The sequence below is a fragment of the Cyprinus carpio genome, chromosome A2 (assembly GCF_018340385.1).
Source record: "Cyprinus carpio isolate SPL01 chromosome A2, ASM1834038v1, whole genome shotgun sequence".
Taxonomy (NCBI): Eukaryota; Metazoa; Chordata; class Actinopteri; order Cypriniformes; family Cyprinidae; genus Cyprinus; species Cyprinus carpio.
In genome coordinates, this window is record NC_056573.1 from 21,815,209 (window position 1) to 21,837,615 (window position 22,407).

Sequence of the window (22,407 nt, forward strand, 5' to 3'; positions counted from 1 at the left end):
CGCTAATGTCCCTCTCAAGCTGACAACAGAGTGAGAGCGAGGGGCGCAACAGAAAGGATGAGAGGATGAGGAACAAGAACATATGGCCCACTCTCCTTTCCTCTCCTCCACTTTCTTTCTTCATTTATTCCATTATTCATTATCTCATAAGTACCATCTTCACATTAAGGCCAGTCCTGTTGTGTCGTGTCTCATTATCCAGTGAACTATCAGACAGAGATTAACAGAGGAGTGCGAATCTCTATTACTAAATTCATGCACAACAGTACATTATGGGCAAATCTAAGTTTTAATTTAATCTTTATTCCCTTTAATCACCTGCTTAAATATTACTCTAATAGTATTCCATTTTAAGTTTGTGGACTGTTTATTATTATTATTATTTTTATTATTATTTATTTATTTATTATTTAATTTTAAATTTTTACTACTACTTGTTCCCTCTGTTTTCACTATTTGTGCTTTACATTTTTGCAGTTATTGTAATTTAGAATTTATAAACTATTATTTCATTGGTTAATATTACAATTTGTTTACTATTTTTATTTTTATTATTTTTGCTTAACTTTCGCACACTGTTATTTTATTGGACTGTTGTTTTATTTTATTTTATTACATTTTATTTTAAAATTAATTCCTTTGTATCCATTCCAATTGTTAATCCTACTGTTTGTTCCTTCTATCTTAATTTACTTTTTTGTAGTTATTTAATTTTTTTCATTTAAAAATGTAAATGTAAAAAATATGTTAATATTATTTGTTTTATTTTAATAACTATATTCTATTTTATTGTATTGTGCAGTTGTCTTATTTTATTTACCATTTCTTTATTTTGGTTGTTAATACTAATTTGTTATTTTCATTCTTCTTCGTCACCTTTTTGCAGTTATTTACTTTTAACAAAACTATTTTATTTGTTCATATTTGTTTTCTTTGTTTACTGTTTTAATACTAATATTTTTTACTATTCTTATATTTATTTCTTACATTTATTTTATTAATTTATTTAATATTTATTTAAATTTTTACACACCATACTTTTATTTTATTTGTTAATACTAGGTTTGCTGCATTTGCACTATTCTTATATCATTTTGATTTTACTGACTTGGTACAGCAGTTTTTATTTTGCCAAAGAAGCATGCTAAAATGAGAGAAAGGGAAAAGAGCAACTAGAAAGGCGGTTGAAGGAGAACGATAAAGAGGAGGAGGGTGACTAGAGGACAGGTGGAAGGAAGAAGGAGAGAGAGAGAGTGAAGGAAGGAGGAAAAGAGGCAGAGCGTTGAGTAAAGTGCTGAGATTGTTAAAAGCGCACTCATTTGTCTGTCATGTCGTGTCGTCTGCTGGTGATAATCGACACTGAAAGGTACAGGATTTTGTTCTGCACTGTCACTCTTTTTCTCCCCCTCTCCGTCAGCCCTCCTCATCTTTCATGTCTCATTTGATATCTTCTTGACCTCTATTTTTCATGCTTCCTTTGGCTCTCTCTCTCTCTCTCTCTCTCTCTCTCTCTCTCTCTCTCAGTTCGCTCAGTATTCAATGAAGCATTGAGTAAAGATGATAAAGGAAGGACGAAAAACAAGTACAGTAAGAGACACATTAAGAGAATACATAAAGCTGAATAAAGCTGCTTTATGTCATTTCTGCACCATTAGTGCCAAGAAACAGCACTGAAAACCCAGAGAAATTATATTGGCAATGCATAACCAGAGTTTCCTACATGTAAAAAAGGAAGAAGCAGCCCACCCTCAAAAGAACAAATATTAAAGCTCTAAAAAACAGACATTTCTTAACTGAAAAATTCTTGATTATTTATTCCACATTCATTTTTACACATTATTTGCGGAATACATGAAATGTATTGTCTGCTGTAAATCACAGCATGCCCCGTGTCGAGAATAACGTGTATTATCTACTGTATAGAGTTTGATTCCAACTTACGATTTTGTCCGGCGGTGGGGTGCTGGCTATGTAGCACTTGATTTCCCCCTTCTCTCCTCTCACGGCATACTGGATCGGCTCGCTCGAGATGATTGGAGGACCTGGACACCCAATCACATCATTAGAGATTCATATCACACTTTTCGAATTTTAGCAACCTTGTATGAGCATTCAAAGAGATACTTATATATATATATATATAATATATATATATATATATATATATATATAGTATATATATGCAGTATGTGATTAGATGCTGATAACACTGTGGAAATATATTTGAATTGCAGGTTCACCCATGTGTATATTTGTATCTGTTACTGACCATTGACTGTAAGAGTGACCTCTGTTTCTCCGACACCGATTCTGGGGACGATGGCTTTACACACATATTGTCCTGCATCCGCCTGACTCACAGACTTCAGCAATAACTGATTACTATTACTGAGGACCTGAACAACAAAGAGTGGAATAAAGAAAGACAAACAGCATTAAAAATGGTCAATAGAGTGTTTTTGTTGTGTGGAACAAGTCAGTTTTTTTTTTTTTTTTTTTTTTTGTTAGAGGTGAGCAGAGGTGGAAAGTAACGAATTACATTTACTCGCGTTACTGTAATTGAGTAGCTTTTTTGTGTACTTCTACTTTTTAAAGTAATTTTTAAAATCTGCAATTTTACTTTTACTTAAGTATATTTTGTTTGAAGTATTGTACTTCGCTACATTTTAAAACACATTAATTACTGAGTAAAAAAAAAAACAAAATCGCTCCCTGGAAACTACTGCAGTAAATAATGGGCAGGAGGGCAAACTGGTGCTAAAATCACAAGATGCAGACGGACAAAACAGGCATTATGGTGCAGACACCGCTGAAAACGAAATCCCGTCATATTCTGAAGTTGAACTCGAAGGAAATGAAGTGAACCCCTGGCCATATTTATGCTCTATTATGCAGTGTAAGCTGTGCTTGCCTAGGGAGACATCAACCCTTCGCTAGCATTGTAGAGGTAAGCTAAATAATTGCATCGCTGCATTGGTGGTTAAAATGAAGCTTTGACATTTTAGCAAGAGGTTTTGCACAAATTAGCCAAAAAGACAGTGGTGTGGAGTGTGCGATATATATCGTCTGCGATAATATCATAATTGTCGTTTTAATGATGTGCGCGCGCATTTATAGTGCGTACTTTCACTATGTGATTCAGTCTTGTAAAATGCATTTAGAATGATCACAAAATTGAAGATATAGGGGCAGAACATTTACATATTTATATAATTTCATATAGTAAAACAAAATCACACAAAGAATGCCGGCTTTTTCATGATTATATATATATATAGCTTTTTTAGCTCTATTTTTACAACAAAAAATAATTCCAAACACAGCCACCAAAGCACAGTTTTGCGTCTCTGAGCAACATGACAGTGTTTCGTTCCTGAATGAATCAACCGTTTAAATGATTCAGTTTAATCGCAATTACTCTCTTATTAACAGTGACTTGCTGACACATACTGGCCATTTTAAACATTTAAACATTAACATTTAAAGTATCTTTTGATTTTTTTTTTTTTTTTTTTTTTTTTTTTTAATATTTAATTTCTTATAATTTCAAATGAGTGTTCAACATTTTATGTCTTGTATATCAAAATATTATTCATGCATTTGTAACTGCAGGTTAAATGCATTCATGTCCTGCATTAAACATTGTGTAAATACATCTAAATGCCACTTCCAATGAAGCTTCTGCATTTCCTCTGCATTGAAAAGATGAGTTTGTTGATACTGATTTGCCTGGTAACAGCCCAAATGTCATAATATTCTAAATAACTGATTCCTTTAATTAAAAACAACTAGTTTGAGATTAATAGGCCTAACCCAGGGGTGCCAGACTCAGTTCCTGGAGGGCCGTAGCCCTGCAGAGTTTAGTTCTAACCCTGCTCCAGCACACATATCATGTAGTTTTCAAATAAGCCTAAATGATTAGATTAGCTGGATCAGGTGTGTTTAATTAAGGTTATATCTAAACTGTGCAGGACTGTGGCCCTCCAGGAACTGAGTTTGACACCCGTGGTCCCATTTTTGACTCCCTCCCACTGTTAAAATGTAACTAAGTAATTTTTACTCTGAGGAAATTTTAAATGAGCTACTTTTTACTTTTACTTGAGTAGATTTTTAGACTGGTACTTTTACTTGTACTTAAGTAAAATTTCATTAATGTAATGGTACTTTTACTTGAGTAGAATATTTTTGTACTCTTTCCACACTTTGTAGGGTGTAGGAAGCATTAGTGTGCACTAACCATACTGGAGCCCTTCTTGGTCCATGTGAGGGTGAGCGGAGGATTTCCTGACCATTTACAGTTGAGTGAGACATCAGAGTCAACGTCCACGGTTACAGGCCTTGGCTCCAACACCAGAATTGGACCAACTACATGAGAGAGAAAAAGAAGCCAACAAGGTTATTATAATTTACTAAAACAATTAAGATTTTTAGAAAACTAAAAAAAAAAAAAAAAACATAAATTTAGAAGTTATTAACTCAAACTTAAAATGAAAACAAACACACTAAAAGTTAATAAAATATCTTTGAATGTTATAACCCTAGATGTAATTATGCACACTAGCATCAGAAAATTATATTTAAAATTTGAGAATGAACGTAAAACATAATTTGCACTGAACTGCTTATCAATGACAAACACATGCAGTATAGCATAACTCCATCAATGTGTGGTACTGTAGATCATTGGATGGATGGACTGAAATACTCACAGTGAACGTCCACCAAAATACTGACGTTGGTGCTGCCCACCGCATTAAAGACCAGGCAGGACACGGGCTCAGTGAAGAACGAGTGATCTGCTGTCGTCTCAAACACACTTTCCCTCGCTCCATCCAGAATCACACCCCCTTTAGCCCACCTACAACACATCAGGGTTATTATAGTTAACTTAAACTTAAAACATATTTAAAATAAATTAATAAATACCTAAAAATGCCAAAAACACACAAAAAGATGACAAAAAAAAAATGACAATGCAACACACACTGAGCATGTGTAAAACAGAGAGAGCACATCGCTGAGATCAGCATATACACCCACACTGCACACTAACCTGTAGCCCATAATGGGAGGGTTGGCAGTGGCCTGGCAGGTAAATTTAACTCGCTCTCCTTCTAGAACAGAGCGAGGCTCTATAGACAGGACAACTGTAGGAGGATCTGGAGAGAGATTGAGAAGCCATTAGGGCCATTCTTGTGCATATACCGTATGCCAGCACAGCAAAGTAGGTGTATGAAAAAACAAACACTTACGGTGGACGTTGAGTGTGACAGTGACCCTCTTTCCCAGCGGGGCGGCCAGGTTTGAGGCCACACAGGTGAAATTACGTCCTGTATCTGTGTCCACTGGCTGAATCTCCAGGAAACTCTTTGTGGTCACCCTCTTCCTGTCTGCTAACACTTCCTGATAGATAGATAGATAGATAGATAGATAGAATGTATACAGTATATGTGATCTTTATGCTATCATCATTTGATTGTGTGCTCACTCACAGTGCTGGTATGGGCTCCCTCCACTATGATCCCATCTTTGTACCACTCTATCGTTGACAGTGGCTTTGCTCCTCGAGACACACAGGTGAGGTTATATGAGGTTCCTGCTGTCAGCAGGATCTCTGGAGAGCCCTCGATAACAGGACCTTCAGGGGGAACTACACAGACACACAGATAATATGCTGAAAGTGACTTACACACTGTGCACACAGATAACATCTATAAATACTGCAACATATATGGTATTTTGTCCTTTGTGAATATTGTGTATGACACAATATTGATCAAACATTTTGGGTCAGTAAGATTTTAAAAGAAAATAGTTTATGCATTAAACTGATTAAAAGAGATAGTAAACATTTATCATGTAAATAATTCTATTTCAAATAAATGCTGTTCTTTTAACTTTCTATTCATCAGAGAATTACGAAAAAACTGTTTCTACCGGAATACTAGGTAGCACAACTGTTTTCAACATTGATAATAATAATAATGTTTCTTGAGCAAAAAAACAACATAATAAAAATATCTCAAAAATAATATGACACACAAAACACTAGAAAAAATACTCTAAAAACACATCTTTCCACCATCAATAAATAAAAAATAAAATGTTAAAATCGTGTTTAAATTGTAACAATATTTCAAAATTACTGCAGTTTTGAGCAAAAAAAAAAAAAAAAAAAAAAAAAAGTGCAGCATTGATAAGCATAATTAAAAAAAAAAAAAAAAAAAAAAAAAACTTACCAACACCAAACTTTTGAATGATAATGTATGTGTGGAAAGTTTATTACCACATTTTTTCACTTGCACATGTAGTAATATAACTTGTGTAAGTGATTTGATTTTTTAATAAATTCTTTGTTATGCAATGATGGAAATGTACACTTTTGCATATCATGTCAGAACAGCTTCAAAGAGAAACAGAGAAAGTACGTAGTGCACAGAGTGCACAGTACATACTGTATACTGCATACTGCATACATTTTTTTTTGTGAACATTATGCAACAATGAATAACTCAACATTCAGCAACAATCTCAGATATAAAAATAATTTTGACTTGTGCATTTAATTTAGTGTGGTTCAAATAATCAGCAACAAGAGATGTTAAACAGTTTATATGGCTTTAGGTTCATTCATCACACAGGAATTGCAAAATCAAGTTGAGTGCATTGCATTGTGGGATACAGTATGCCACGCAGTGTGCAGTTGTTTAATGAAATGCATGTAATGCATGTAAAAAAAAAAAAAAAAGCATACTTCTCACATAATACATCCTGTAAAAATACTACAATGGTAGTATTCTATTCTGAACATATTCAGTGTGTACTCACTCAGAACAGTGAGTTTAGCTCTTCTGGACCTCAGAGCGGCTTCAGTGGCCTGACACTCGTACAGTGAGTCATCGGTCAGGTCCGCTGACGTGATCTCCAGATTATACTGCCCAACATCCAAGATCCGCAATACACGGTACCGCGGCCATGCTGAAACACACACACACACCATTACACTTTAACACAGTAAAATGTTTCATGCACTTATCAAAGCAGATAATACTGTGCTGCAAATGCCCCAGCATAGCTTGTAAGTACAGTAAGAATTCATATTTTATTTTGCCTTAAAAGCATGACTGTCCCTATTTCATAGATTTCCCCTCATAATAAACATACAGCTCAAACGAATGTACATTTTCGTTGTACATTTATTGAATGCTCCGGTGATCTTTGAATTATAAAACACAAACCATATATTTCACAGCTAGTTTAGCCAATCAGTGTGATTATAGATTATGTGGTGGTTTGTAATACATGCGTTGGTCACCAGAGGGCAGCACTCCTACACATTTGCATTCTGACTGCACACTCTCTCTGGCACACACATTATGACATCATGGATCTGGATACCAGGAGGACAAAAGTATTGGCAATGATTACATCATCCTTTAGCTCAACCAGTCAGCAAGCAGACACTTAACCTGTGCGCATGTTTGTACATCTTTATGTGTATGTGTGTCTGTCATTAGAGCGGACAAAAGCAACACGTCAAAAAAAAAAAAAAAAAAATAAGAAAGGGGGGGAAGGGAGAGCAAGACAGAGGACAAAGAAAGAAAGTGGCAATGTCTGGACAATGAAAGGGAAAAAAATATGTCTCTTGCATCATTTTAAATGGAGAAGAGGGAGAAACCATATGCTGTACTGTATGTTGCATTATATATATGCTGATAGACTCAGGTTATTGAAGAGGGATGAGACTTGCCTGATTTCTGAGCCAAATTCCAAAATAATTATTTGTACTATTGAAATAAGTTTGCACAATTTGTGTATTTAAATATGGTGTTTGTCTAAAACACTTAAGCAGAAATCATGCATTCACATATCTAAATCTGGTCAGTAAATTGCTTCATACTGAAAATCCAGTCCAATCATACCCACCCTCGTGTCACTCCAAACTAGTTTGACTAGATATAACTAAAATGCATATTGATCGCTGGCTGTGGTTTATTCATTTGAACCCATGTCACTTTTGATTCTGAACCAAATTTGTACTGCTAAACTTTCCCATCCTACACTTAAAGGTAGTCCCCCCCACCTTGGCCTCGTCTTGCTACACCTCTTATTGAGCTCATACTGTCACTCGTTTCCCCTCTAAAAAAGGTGCATAACGCCCTTGGTTAGTGTGATCTGATGTGCGTGTGTGTGTGCTCACCCCTCAGATCTTCTCCGATGCCAAGAGCGAGCCCGTCTTTGGTCCACTGTACAATGCCGGTGTAGTTAAACACCACGCAGGATAAAACTACTCTCTCCCCGACCACCACAGACTGATCCGCCGGCTCCTGAGAAAACCGCGGGCCGCTGAACACTGACAGACACAGGGAGAGACAAAAATGAGCTTTTGTACACTGTGCATAGGACACTGTAGTTTTTTATTTTTCTCCCACTTTTATGAGGATTTTTTTTTTTTTTTTTTTTTGGTGTGGCATACATGTATATTAAATACTTCTAACTCAAGCCTAGACAAGAACAATAAAATATTTACATTTAAATATTAAAAAATACTTAAATTCTGCATCTGGCAGACATAAAAAATTGGTAATATAAACTATTCCATTCAAAACAGTAATATTGTGAAATATTGCTAGATTTTACAATTTAATTCTTTTTTAATTGAAAATGTAATTTATTCCTGTGATGGCAAAGCTGAATTTTGAGCATCATAACTTCACTCTTTATTGTCACATAATCCTTCAGAAATCATTCTGATATGCTAATTTGGTTTTCATTAAACATTTTCTTATCACTGTCAATGTTAAAAACCGTTGTGCAACTAAATATTTTTGTGGAAATCATGATAATCAGGATACTTTGTTGAATATAAAGTTGAAAAGAACAGCATTTATTTATAATACATTTATAATAAAATCTTTTGTAACATAAATGTCTTTACTGTCTCTTTTAATCAAATGAATGCATCCTTGCTAAATAAAAATTGTTTAAAAAAAAATCTGAATGGTAGTGCATATTAAAATTTTACACGACAAATAAAAACAACTTGAGTAGTTCATCACAAGGGCATTTTACCCTGCATTTTAAATGCCAGGGACATTTTTGCCCCAATCCCTGGTTAATTTTTGACATTGTGACATTGATACATTGTGTTAATCAGTGTCTTATATATATATATATATATATATATATATATATACTGTATATACATATGCTATGCAGACTCTTATAGCCACATCGCAAATATTTTCATCCATTACATCACTGCAGAGATATTTCTAAAAAAAAATGTTCTGTCACTCTCTCTCTTCCTGCCTCTCTTTCTCCTCAGGCACATGCCACTCCTCCAGGATTATTGGTAACAGTCCAATTTGCTAATTAAGGCAAAACGTTAATAAAGGGAGGGAGAAAAAAGAAAAGGGTGCACCTCCAGAGGATTACATTTACAGCCATAAAACAAAACACTTCATCACACTTTTGGTAATAGGTCACACCAAAATGGAAATTCTGTCACCATTTACTCCAGTAAACCAATAATTAAGAATGTACTGGACGCTCTTTTCCATATAGTGCCAATGAAAGAGGACTGAAGCTGTCTTACTGACTTTGGTGTTCCATGGAAGAAAGAAAGTCATATGGAAAGTCAAGGTCTCTGGACATCAAGTTTCTGTCATAAAACCAGCCTTCTGTCTTTGCAACTGTCCATGCATCATGATTGGACTGCAGGAGACATGACGTCATGTCTTTGCAGCACAGCTAATGACACTGGCCCGTGTATCAGAACGCTCAAAGCAGCTTCACTCGTTTAACTAGTCATTAGCGATGCAAAAGTGCCCTCAGAACAAAGAAGCAACATCTGATGTCTGATTCATAGACTGATTCGTATGTGTGTGTGTGTTTTGAAAACTCTGAAGTATTTCCAGATGCTACAGTATAAGAAAAACATCCCTGAAGTGGTGCTGCCAAATGTTAAGCATTAAGAAAAGCAGAGCCAAATGCAAAACGTCATGGAGAGAAAGAGATAAACCGAGAATGACAATAATGTACCCAGTAGCACACAGAGACACAGAAACAGGTTTTAATTATGTGCCCAGAGAGGTAAGCAAGAATACATGACTTAGTCAAATGGTCTCAGACGGAACATTCATCTGTCCACATCTTTCCTCAGGGCAAGCCTTGCTCTAATTTTGCACACAAACAAATAAAACTGTATTTTGTGTGGGTGTGTGTTGTGTGATGTCAATGAGCATTTGTGTGCAAGTACTAAAATTCACTCTATGTCTAAGTCTGACTCATGGACCAAAACGGTCTCTGTGATTATGCCTAGTAAGACATGTTCCTGGATTAACATCTTTTGTTGATCCTGGATCAACATTACTGTCCAAAAAAACAGACTTAACCCAATCCCTACCCCTAAACCTAACCCATAATTTATTCCTAAAATCAGAGGGAAATGATAGCTGATTGACAAGGGTGTAGAAGCACCTAACCCTGATTGTAAGCCTAACACTGACATTTCCTGAAAAGTTATCTCTCAGTTCTGATTACTTGATTGGAATGATGTTCCTGGATCAACAAGGATGTTGTACTTGGTGAAATCACGCTAACTGGACCAAAACAGGGCTGCCGACTCACGTAATTGACACTTTTCACACGTCCATTTTCTCACGCAGTGAAAAGCACCCCAAGTTGAAAATGTAATTGTATATTGGTGAAACAGATTTGGTAAATGCTCTGGTGCGTATTTGTGTTTGCGCTCTGAAGAATGTAAAAATTTTCTATTTACAACGTGTTTTTGTAGCGTTGACCAATCACAGACATATCTGTTGATTCTTGAACACCTCTGATTGGCCATTCCGTTCAAATAAATGCTGGATTTTGTTCTGCATGCTCGAATCCTCTCACTGTAACATGATGTAAATAAGAGGTTCATTGATTATGAAGGAACTTTGTGAGTTTGCGATGAACTGAAGTGACACCTTTTTATTGATTATAAAGGAAGTGCTATTTGTGCACTTTCTAGGCTAAATACAATCTGTTCAGAATTTAAGGGCCATATACTGTACAAGCAGCAAAGTTTTGGGAGTGACTGACATATCCCTCATCCCTCACATAAATGCGGGATTCATTTTCAAATGGGAGAAAAAACTGTATTTGTATTGAAGACAGGAGAGAGCGCTGGACATTCACTCCCCCCACCTACAATCCCTGCCGGTACGAGACTTGAACCCACAACCTTTGGGTTACAAGTCTGACTCTCTAACCATTAGGCCACGACAACCACCCAAAATAGCAACATTTTTTGCTACTGTATGTAATGTCCATAGCAAGGACATTACATAGCAATAACATTAATGTATTTATTTAATAAAATCTATTTTATCTAGTTTGCCACTCCATTTGTCATAGAGTTTTCAGCCATATTTTATTCACTCTTTCATTTCATTTCTCTGGTGCTAATTGCTTTTTTTAGAGTCGTACATATGCTAACTTCTCTGCACACATCAGCTTTCATTAACATCAATGAGTATGTGCTGTATCTGTCTTGTTCGACTTTCTCTTATGGTATCTACCTGTTTTACAGTATGTGTGTACCTGTACGCTGTTTCTTTTCCTAAGTCATATTTTGTTGATCTCTTTAGGAAAAGTGTGAATAAAACTCTCCCACTTCTCTCTATCCCACTCATTCCTGAGGGAAATGTAAGGGGAACAGAGGAGAGAAACAAACAGATACAATTTAAATGTTTGCTTTTTACAGTACTTTCAATTCTTCTCCCCCACCCCTTGATTTCATCCCACTCTTTCAATATCCTCATCTTTCAACTTACACCTCCTTTTTTGCTCAGTCCTTGCCTTTCTTTTATTTGATTACCCCTCCTCTACCTCCTCCTCTCTATCTCCTTCAGTCACTCTATCCATTCATACGTTCACGTCTCTGAGTGGATAGCTACACATTTCTTACACGCTTTTGCATTTTTCTGTCTTCCTCACTCTCTATTTTTCCACCATCTGACTCTTTCTTTGTTCTTGGTTTCTTTGAACTAGAATAATTTTAATGTAATTAAAAAAGTTCTAACACATCCCGATCCAACCCTTACTTTGGGGATTTCTCAATTTTTCAGCGACTCTTTCTGCAGGCCCGCTTTGCCAGTAAGTGGAGACAAGTGACTGTTTTCATGAGTGAGTCATTTGAATCATTCACTCAAAGGATTCATTCATTGAATCATTAAGGAGCCCTTCACATAAAATGCGTTTTTGTATTCCACTGCTGCTTTTTTATTGTTTTCCATGTAAAATGTACTGAATGGATGTGTTTGACTGTGGCACTCATGTCTTTTGCAGCATCTTGAAAATAAAATGGCCTTCTAAAAAAACATGCTCAAGTTAAAAATACGTAGTTCAAAAAAAAAAAAAAAAAAAAAAATGGACTTTGCATTTTTCTTCCATTCGACTGCATGACTCTTCAGCCGCTTTTTAAAAAAAATTAAATTCAAGTTTATTTGTATAGAGATTTTCATGATATAAATCGTTGCAAAGCAACTTTACAGAAATTAAGTTTCTACAGAAAAATCAATTAAAGACGTAATCAAACAGATGATGAACACTATAAACAGCAATTATTATATGCTTCAATCAAACTTATAGCAAAATTTTTTTTTGCTTTCTTTTATGAAAGATTCACTCAATCATTTACTCAGTCAATTTGTTCAAAAACATTGAATCATTCAGGAACAAAAATACATTCACTGCAACAGTTCTGCTGGGCTTTGCTTTTCTAGTGGAGCAAAAACTGACAAAGTAACTAATGTTTTTAAATGGTAAATAACTGAATATTACTTAATCAGGATATTGCAATTCTTAAAAAATAAAATAAAATTCAATTTATAAATTTAACTACGTACAGTAATGGCCAAAAGTTTTGGCAGTGACAAAAATGTTGAGTTTTGCAAAGTTTGCTGCTTCAGTATTTGTAGATTATTTTTCTACGTTTCTATGGTATACTGAAAAACAATGATAAGGTCATAAGTTTTAAAGGATTTTATATTAATATAATGAGTCAGTGTTGACTCTTGTTCTTCATAACCTCTGCAGTTCACTCTGACTGATGGCACTCCATCCTTATTAGTTCTCGGAGTTGATCACAATTTGTGAGCTTCTGCTTATCCACTCACCTTTTGAGGACTGACCACAGGTCAGTTTTGCAAAACACCAAATTTATGTCACTTCCAAAACTTTTGGACATGACTGTATGTATGTATGAATGTGTGTATTTATTTATTGCAGTATTTTGCAGATTTTCCCCACAATATCAGTGCAGAAAAAAAAATTAAGATTTCATCTGGGCCTGATTATTTCCAACATATAGTACATATTAATTCAGTCTGAGCTGGCAAAATGCAATTTATTAACACAGAATCTATTAAATATTAAATCAAACATTGAACTTGAACAATCATTAACAATGTTAAAGGAAAAACCTCTATGGCTAATTCTGTTTTGCAGAATGAGCTACAGAGATACATTCATGTGTATGTCAAGAATTCATAGGTATTTACTAAAAACAACAACAAAAAACAAACAAAACAAAAAACAACCCTGAATACTCTAAGAGCGCACACACAAACCACAAAATGCTCTTCTGTAAACAGCAGCATGTTGTATACAGGGGTAACATGCTTCAGGACATTCTGCAAAACCACTCAAATGTCACTCAGCATACTATGGGGCCTCAGGGGGACCTGGTGACCCTCGACATTAGCAGTGGCACAGAAACAGGACGGCGTAAAAGATTCGCCAAATACCCTTCATTTCATTAATATTTCATTTCACACATCCCTCCCGTCCCAGGAATCCCAAGTAAACTGGTGCTCAGAGGAGCGCATGAGAGAGAGATTTAACCCCTAGAGAAATGCCACTGAAACATCTACATCTCCTCTCAGATATGTGTGTGTACATACCACTAATGAAGCAGTCGCTTAAAAAACAGAATTATGATGAAAATCTGCTGTTACTCCACTTTGAGCTGTTGCAGTGCAGAGGAGCAAGTGTGAGGAGTGTAATGAGTGCTGAGAAGAAAGAGAAAAGAAAGAGTGTGCTGTGACTGTAGCGGTCATATTCTGTGTTTGTTTAGTTTCTTGAGGCCTCGACCCACTGACCTCTTTGTGTCAACAGACTGTTAGAAAGGTCAAAGGTCATCTCCATGGGGTGCAGGACATATATTTTCTTTCCTTTCATTTTATTTCCTGCATGACTCCTCTGCTCCTGTTTTCCACTTTCATCTTTCCTTCTGGTGTGTGAACTTTCTTCCTTTATTTATCTCTCATCTCTTTCTCTCACTCATCCCAACTGTCCATTTCCTTTTTCCATCCGATCATCTCACTTACACACACACTTTCTCTTTCTCTGCACTGAAAGAATGTGAGCCATTTCCTTTACCTCTTTACTCCCTGTCTCTCTTCTTTCCCTCTTCTTCTTTAGTTCCAAAAGATTTTCATCTCACCTTGTGTCTCTTACCTCTTTCTCCTCCCCTCTTTTTTTCTGTTTTTGTCTCTTAATTAGAAATTTGAGAAAATGTTAACTTTTAACATCAATCACCTCTGTGCAACAAACACAGAGAAAGTGAATACTTTATGCTCTCTTCTGTCATTTTTTCATTTAGGCTCTGCTTCTCTCACACATTTTTTACTCATATAAAGATTTCACATTCCCAGATTTTTGTTTCAAGATGAAAGAGAATCTTTGCCATGTCACCTTAAGGTATGATGGTGAATAAGTAAGAGGAATGAAACAGAACCCTGAGGATGTCATCAGAAATTGAGACTAAAAATAGATGTTAAATATTGCATGGAAAAGGATGTAGGAACAATTTTCCAGTGCATAAATTCACAAAAACTCCTACAATCTTTGGTTTAAAAAAACCTAATAAAAAAATTAATTACAAAAAATGAATATTGCATTTAAGTAGAAAAAAAATGAAATAGTATTTTCTTGTAAATCAAATTCCCACCAATTTTGTTTTATTTACATCAGTTTTTACAGTGAGATTTTAGTATTTGCTGGGCACATGCAGAATTTTTTACCTTCCACAGTTCATCATATAAAGATTCCATTTAAATACATTTGGTCACACTTTAGTTTGTTCTCACTGTTAACTAACTATTACCTAAACATTTTGACTTAATAAACTCCTAATTTGCTGCTTATGAATAGTTAGTAAGGTAGTTGTTAAATTTAGGTATGGGATAGGATTAAAGGATCTTAAATATGATCATCCAGAATAAAGCATTCGTATCTGCTTTATAAGTACCAACAAACAGCCAGTATGCTGGTAATATGTATGCTAATGAGCAACCAATAGTAAGAATTGGTCACTAAACTAAAGTGTTGCCTTAATTTAATTCCTAAATTTAATTATACATAATTTCAACACCATTTGTTCTATGGAAATGAATGATACCTTAAATCATCTGGCTTGTTAAGTAAATATGTGAAACTATGGAACGAGTCATAAAACTTTCACAGAATTATAAACAAGGAGGGACCCAAGCAAGATAATAATATCATAAAGCATGGATTTCCAAACTTTGAACTCTGACCTTTTGACCTAAAATGTTTACTTGAAGTACCCCAGAGATTTATGTATATTAAGTTTAATATACAGTTATATACAGTAATATTGAAATAATTGAGAACAGATGTTCTCTGATGTTTGTTAATGATCACATGTTAAACAGGAAAACAAATAAAATATGTCAGTGTTTTGATTTTTTTTTTGTTTTATCATCAAACTCCCAAACCCTTTGTAGTTCCCCCACAAACCCCCAATTTGGAAATTCTCTATTTGTGGGCCAGTAAGTAGAAAAATGGTACAAAATGGTACCAAAGCTGTAATGGTACTCTCAGAAAAATGCTACAAAAGCTGTCACTATGACAGTACACTTTCAAAATGTACCTTATTTACCCCTAAATGGCACAAATAAGTACCTTGAAGGTACATATTTTCCCCTAAAGTGTATATATTAGTACCTGTTAGTGTACATATTTGTGCTGTTTGAAAGCTGTTTGACAGCTTGTGTACAATTTTCTTCTGAGAATGTAACCTACTGTAGCAAAAATTAACTGCAACTGTCCTAAAAACACTCAGAACTCCTTAGTAACCTGATAGCAACGCCCTGACAACGACCCACAACAGTGATTCAGTACAGGCAATGCCCACTTATCTTTTCTTCAGAATATATACAAATCTTGTTTATTTTTTGGACAAAGTCCTAGTGTAGATCTTTTTCCCCTCCCCCTACAAATCTAAATTCAAATGGACAAATTGGAATGACAAAGAAAGAGCAGCTGCAGTATAGCAGTGTGACATATTCGGCTCGCCAGCGCATCACCGAAAAACTAGAACATGTAGAGGATCATCTCCCGAAAATCCAGCACTCCCTCCTCTCTCTCTCTCTCTCTCTCTCTCTCTCTCTCTCTCTCTCTATCCATATATCCAGTTATCTCTTACGCTCTTTCCATCCATTCTCCCACATTCTTTCCTCTACTGCTTCCATCCAAATTCTAAAGTTCTGTCGCCATAGCAACAACTGTCGTCTGCAGAAAATTACCCCAAAAAATCTCTTTATATGCATGCTTCTTGCTGCCCACCCTGTGCAGACTGTCTCTAGTGATGGTGTTTAGAGAGAATCAGCAATATTGAGAATCAGCAAATTAATTCAGAGAGACAGACAGATGAACAAGCAGAACAGACAAATGATGAGCCTTTAAATACAGAAACAAATAGACAAGACACAATGACAGACAGATGCATCTGCTTAGAATGGCGCAGAAAATACAAAGAGATTCTGAACGAAAAATGAAAGAATGAACAGGTATCATGGTAGGGAGAAGCATTGCCATGGTAACAGAGAAACGAGTGAGTGTGAAAGCGGGGTAGGAAGGTAGACAGGGGAAGGGAAGAGCATGCCGTCACCATGGTAACTAAAGAGGAGGGTATCCTGAGAGAGACAGACAGGCTAAAAACACAAAAGACACATTAAGGAAGAGGGAAACCACATCTCTCGTTATCTTCTCTATCTCTTTCTCTCGTTCCCTTCCTCTTGGCTCTCCAGTGCACCCACTCATTCAAGCAGAGCTGCTTCCATTTGCAAACCTAATGTGTGTATGTGTGCGCATAGAAAAGAGCAGTGATTGAGTGCATGTGCATGCGTGTGCGCTGCATGTGAGCTTGAGAAACTGCAGAGGGACAGAGCATGTTTGTGTGTATCTGAAAAATAAAAGGAATAAATCTCTTTCTGCTAATTAGATTAAATCAAATATTAAGTATTGAAATACATTATTAATAATAAACATGCATAATTACATTCAAAATCAGTGAGTGATTTGCATGAATATAAATTTAGACTAAAATTATATATATATATATATATATATATATATATAAATTTAATATATTTTAAATTGATTAAATATAAATTTAAATTCATTTATTAATGTCTCTCTATATAAATAAATAAATATTGTATATGATATGTAATGTTATTGAAAACATTGTGATTAAAAAGCAGCCTTTAAATTAACATTTTACTATAAAATTAAGATCTATGCATGGATAAATATAAAAATAAAAAAATAAACATATATAATAAAATAATAAATAAATAAATAAATGTATTATTAATACATTTATTTAGCTCTACATACATATAATAAATAAATAAAACATTTATTAAGCTTTACATACACACACACATGCGTGAGTCTTAGGCAGGAACGTAAAAAAAAAAAAGTTTGTTACTAGAAAGTCCATGATCCTGCAAAAAAAATACAGGGTTTGGAGAATAGATGGATGCATGCTGTCACAGTACTGAAAAATATAGTCAGTAGTGTAGCTACTTAAACTTAGAACATCTTGACTCACTATTGTTCCTGTTCCTCAAACAGTACAGTAAGTTCGATAGGAATGGGTTCGATTCCCAGGGAAGGCCTAAACTGACAAAATGTATATCTTGAATGCAATATGATTTTCTTTGGATATAAGTGTCTGCCAAATATACAAATGTAAGTGTATTGGAAAGGCCAGTCAAAAGAAAAATAGAGGAGATACATGTCAAATATAGAGCACTATCAGCAATTGCTCTCAAAACCAGCTGTTGACTTTGTAATCACAAAGTCTTCGGCTTCCCATGTTTGTCAGTGCTGTTGTGAGAACAATGTACCGATTATAAAAATTAGGGCCGTGTAATCCTTTACTGTCATTTGAAGCATTCTGGGAATCCTTCAGCCTAATGCCAAAGGATCTGGACAACCGCCCTAAAGGTTGCAAGTTCTGTTACAAATAGAGATGACCCAAACACTGTGATTAATCCTACTCTATCATCTCTGCCCTTAAGATACAAACTTAACCCCAAGCTGCTGTGGGAGGGCTACATTTTTTGTAAATCACTTTAGATGACTAACTATCCAACAGACTGTCTTCTGAGCAAAACCATATGCCATCCAATACTGACATATCATAACCAATTGGACATAAAAGCTGTTTCTGCCTGAATAAAACATAACAGAAAAAATTGTTTATTTACCCAGCTACAAAATAAGAGATAACTCTTTAATATATTAAATATTTAAACAAATATCAAACATTTTCAATAAAACCTCTGTATTCTTTGAGCAGCTTGAGAATTAAATGTTAAGAATTGAATGTCGCAACTTATGCATCAAGCATTGTATGAAAGGTTTTCTTTTTTTTCCTTTTTTTTCAGATTCTAGAATGTCAACATTGCACAGAAAGAACAATTAGCAGCTTGTTCATTATGTAGTTTATTTTAAAAAAAAAAAAGAAGAAAAAAAGAAAAAATGTAGGGAACAATATAAAACTGAATTTATGAAAGTTAAAAATGATGCTACTGCTAACATTTTTTTTTTTTTAATGATGATTATGATGACATTAGTAAAAACTCAGATTTTTTATATTAGGCCTCCATGATTAAGATTATTTACTTCAGCATATATTTAAAAGTCCTCCTAAAACAATGAGCAGACCCAGAACAAAGGAAGCACATGTTTGCTATTTCACGCAGGATTTAAGTTTGTTTTTAGGGGGAACTAAATTGCCAAGTTCAATTTAAACATGTCAATGCCAAAAGTCAAATGCACAAAACCATGCCAAAGATGAGGCGAGTAGTAAACACACTAGATGGAAAACCTGGTGCTTTGTGAAACACTCACCTGCTATTAAATTCATAATGTAAATATTAATTTTTACCAAAGAATCAAAATATATTTCATATACTTCTCCTCTTTATGTCGAATAATCAAATCCTTTTAATATGTTAATGCATGTGCATGTGAAGTATGCATATTTATTCATTCATTTTTGGTAAGCATTGCTGTTTCTGCATCTTTCAATGCACATTCATTCTCTGTTTGTCATGTTTTACTACGGTCCGCAGTCTTGTGCATGGAAGGTGCTTTGTGTTCTAGCAGCCATCTGATTGGGCGATGGTGACGAGGGTCAATTTCTCATTGGCTGAGGTATTTTGTTCCATGCACTTAGCTCTTGTCCCTCCCCGAGATGGTTCTCACCTCGTTTGCTCTCTTTTTTCTCTTCTTCTCCCTCCCAACCTATAACATCTCATATATTTCTGTAAGTTTCTTCCAGTCCCTTTGTGAGTTGCTATGGTTACCAGGTCTCTCCACTCCCCCACTTCACCCCATCTCCCTCCCTCTCTGCCTCTGCTTCCAGGGTTGCTATAGTAACTGATTTATTTAAAAAAAGAGACAGTGCAAAAAAAATTTCCCCCTTTATGCCACCCGCTCTTCCTCAGTGATAACTGCAGTGCTCTCACACATACATTCATATACTACTAACGAGGCACCACTAATGACATCATCAATATATTACATATTACATACTAAACAACATTCTACTAAACAATAGTACAATGAATATTCAAAAAACCAATGAATATTGACTCCAGATCTCACACAAACAGTTTTTTCCATTCATGTTCAGTTAGGTTCATGCACATCTATAATATCAATTAAGGCCAATTAAATGTTAAAGGCCAGCGTTAGGACTTTGGGCACTGAGAGCACATGCTGTACGGGAGCAATTCAAAATAAAGCTCAAACTTACAGTATCTGTTCTATTGCAAGGGTTTCGGAGTATTTTTATGTAAGGGAAACCGGGGCAAGTTTTCACTCTATATAATTATTATTTTAAAAATTAAATTAAAACTGCGCAAATGGAATATCAAAATATGTAAATATATTACAAATATATTTTTACCTATGTAAATTACATTTATACTATATAAAAAAAATTATTTTTAATTTGTAAAAAAATTTTTTTTATTTTAATTAAAATGTTAGTAATTTTATTCTGTTTTTGTCATTTTATTAGATTTTTTAAATATACCTATATAGTTTTCTAAAATTTCAGTTATTTATTTTAGTACATTTGCATGAGAAATAACAAAAAAATAAAGCTGAAATAATATATTTTTTTTTTTTGGTAACATATAACATATTTTAGTTAATGTGTTAACAAAAATTAACCAAAAATGAGATTAACAAAAATCTTTGTTAACGTTAGCTAATATTTTTTTTTAGTTCATGTTAGCTCAGATGCATTAAATAATGTTAACAGAAACTATTTTTATTTTTATTACTGCTTTAGTAAATGTTGAAATGAACATTAACAAAGAATACTAATACTAAAAACTAATGTTAACAAATGTAACCTTATTTTAAAGTTTTTTTTATTTTATTTTTCTGTCAACATTTATTTCAGGTGACAATTTTTTTTTATGGTTTTAGTTTTAGTTAACTATAAATTTATACACAAAATGTATTTTATATATATATATATATATATATATATATATATATATATATATATATATAATATATATATATATATATATATATATATATATATATATCTATAGTACATCTATTTGCATTCTTTACAAAACACAGTAACATTACTAGATGTTCACATGGTTACAGTTTAAAAATAGGTTCAAATGTGTGTACATGTGTGCCTTTGCATATACAACTGTATTCACAGTCTCCTTCTGAATCCACAAAGTCTCATTCTTGTCCAAACGTGCACGTATGTCTTCACACCTGTGCCCCAGTTATTCATCTAACAAAATTACTGCTGCCTACCAGTAACCCACTGGAGAGATCTCTAACCCAGACAGATCTGGGACTGATATTTCTTCTACACAAGCATCGGCTTCTCATATAAATGAGATGTTTCCTGATGATCATCTCTGCGCTGAAATGAATGACTGTCTGCTCCTGTATTAAACACATGCAAGTTTATACCAGTCCAGCCACAAATTACTAACCAACTATTACAAGTTGAGCATCATGGTGCACTAATATTAATATAAAGCAATCACCTCTTTATAAATAGAAATCCAGGCATTTGGAGACAACATTCCATCATTGTAGTTGTTATAAAAAAAACCCCACTGCTAATGCTGTTTGGTCCACCTGCCAACTTAATGTAATACTCACTAGTTTCCCAAGTAATTAAACAGACTTGCGTAGCTAAAAATATCAACTGCAATGCATCAGTGTTTCTCTCACTTTCTCACATTGGTTTAAGTGTCATCCAAAATAAATGTTATCTACTGCCTTATAACAAAGTGCAGGGAAACATTCCTGTACATTTGTGTCTTCTAGATGCTGTTTGACTGGAATACCACTGGTCTATGAATGAGAAAAATGCACATTAGGATTAAAATAACCAGTTTCAAAATGATTGGCAAATTTATGCAACTTCTAAATGTTAATTAAACTTTTCTATATTCTTTGAAATAGAGTTGCAACATCATGCATCAGTCATTTTAAACATTAATGTCTCACTACAGGTCATACAGTGTGTAGAAGACAGTGTTATTTTAGTTTTGGTTAAATACTTTTACAGCTTTTATTAATATTTTGAACTATTTTCTTATTTTTTATAATTTCTGTTTTCTAAATTCTGTTTTATAATTTCTCTTTTCAAGTTAAACTAAATGAAAACAGCTGAAATAAAATGTTTATTATTATTATTATTATTAGTTAAAGTGTAAAGATTTGGGGAAACTACATAAATAATTCCAGTAGTACACTCACCCCAAACTTTTTTCCAAAACTCTATCACCATCTACACACCCTCAAAAAAAATACAAACTGAAAATGAAAAAAAAAATACTGAAACAAAAAGATACCTTAAAACTGAAAATATCCCCCACTAAATTCAACAAAATAAAAAAAAAAAACTATGGAAGTCAGTGGGGACCTTCAACAGTCACAATCTTCAAAATATCTTCTTTTATATTCAACAAAAGAAAGAAACAGGTTTGGAACAGCTTGAGGGTGAGTAAATGATGAGAGATTTCTCATTTTTGG

General features: G+C 34.3%; 1 protein-coding gene across 4 annotated transcripts in view; it reads right to left on the reverse strand.

Moving 5' to 3' along the window:
- The window catches only part of LOC109085535 (kin of IRRE-like protein 1), a 34,301-nt gene that overhangs the window by 8,677 nt on the left and 3,217 nt on the right, over positions 1–22,407 (reverse strand). For all 4 annotated transcript variants that reach the window (XM_042778544.1, XM_042778531.1, XM_042778538.1 and 1 more), the window contains exons 2-10: positions 8,201–8,353; positions 6,829–6,978; positions 5,493–5,650; positions 5,253–5,403; positions 5,054–5,159; positions 4,710–4,858; positions 4,238–4,365; positions 2,270–2,396; positions 1,942–2,042 (exon numbers count right to left, since the gene is read on the reverse strand). In XM_042778544.1, the coding sequence (XP_042634478.1) occupies positions 1,942–2,042; positions 2,270–2,396; positions 4,238–4,365; positions 4,710–4,858; positions 5,054–5,159; positions 5,253–5,403; positions 5,493–5,650; positions 6,829–6,978; positions 8,201–8,353 (1,223 nt within the window). The remainder of the gene's footprint in view (positions 1–1,941; positions 2,043–2,269; positions 2,397–4,237; positions 4,366–4,709; positions 4,859–5,053; positions 5,160–5,252; positions 5,404–5,492; positions 5,651–6,828; positions 6,979–8,200; positions 8,354–22,407) is intronic.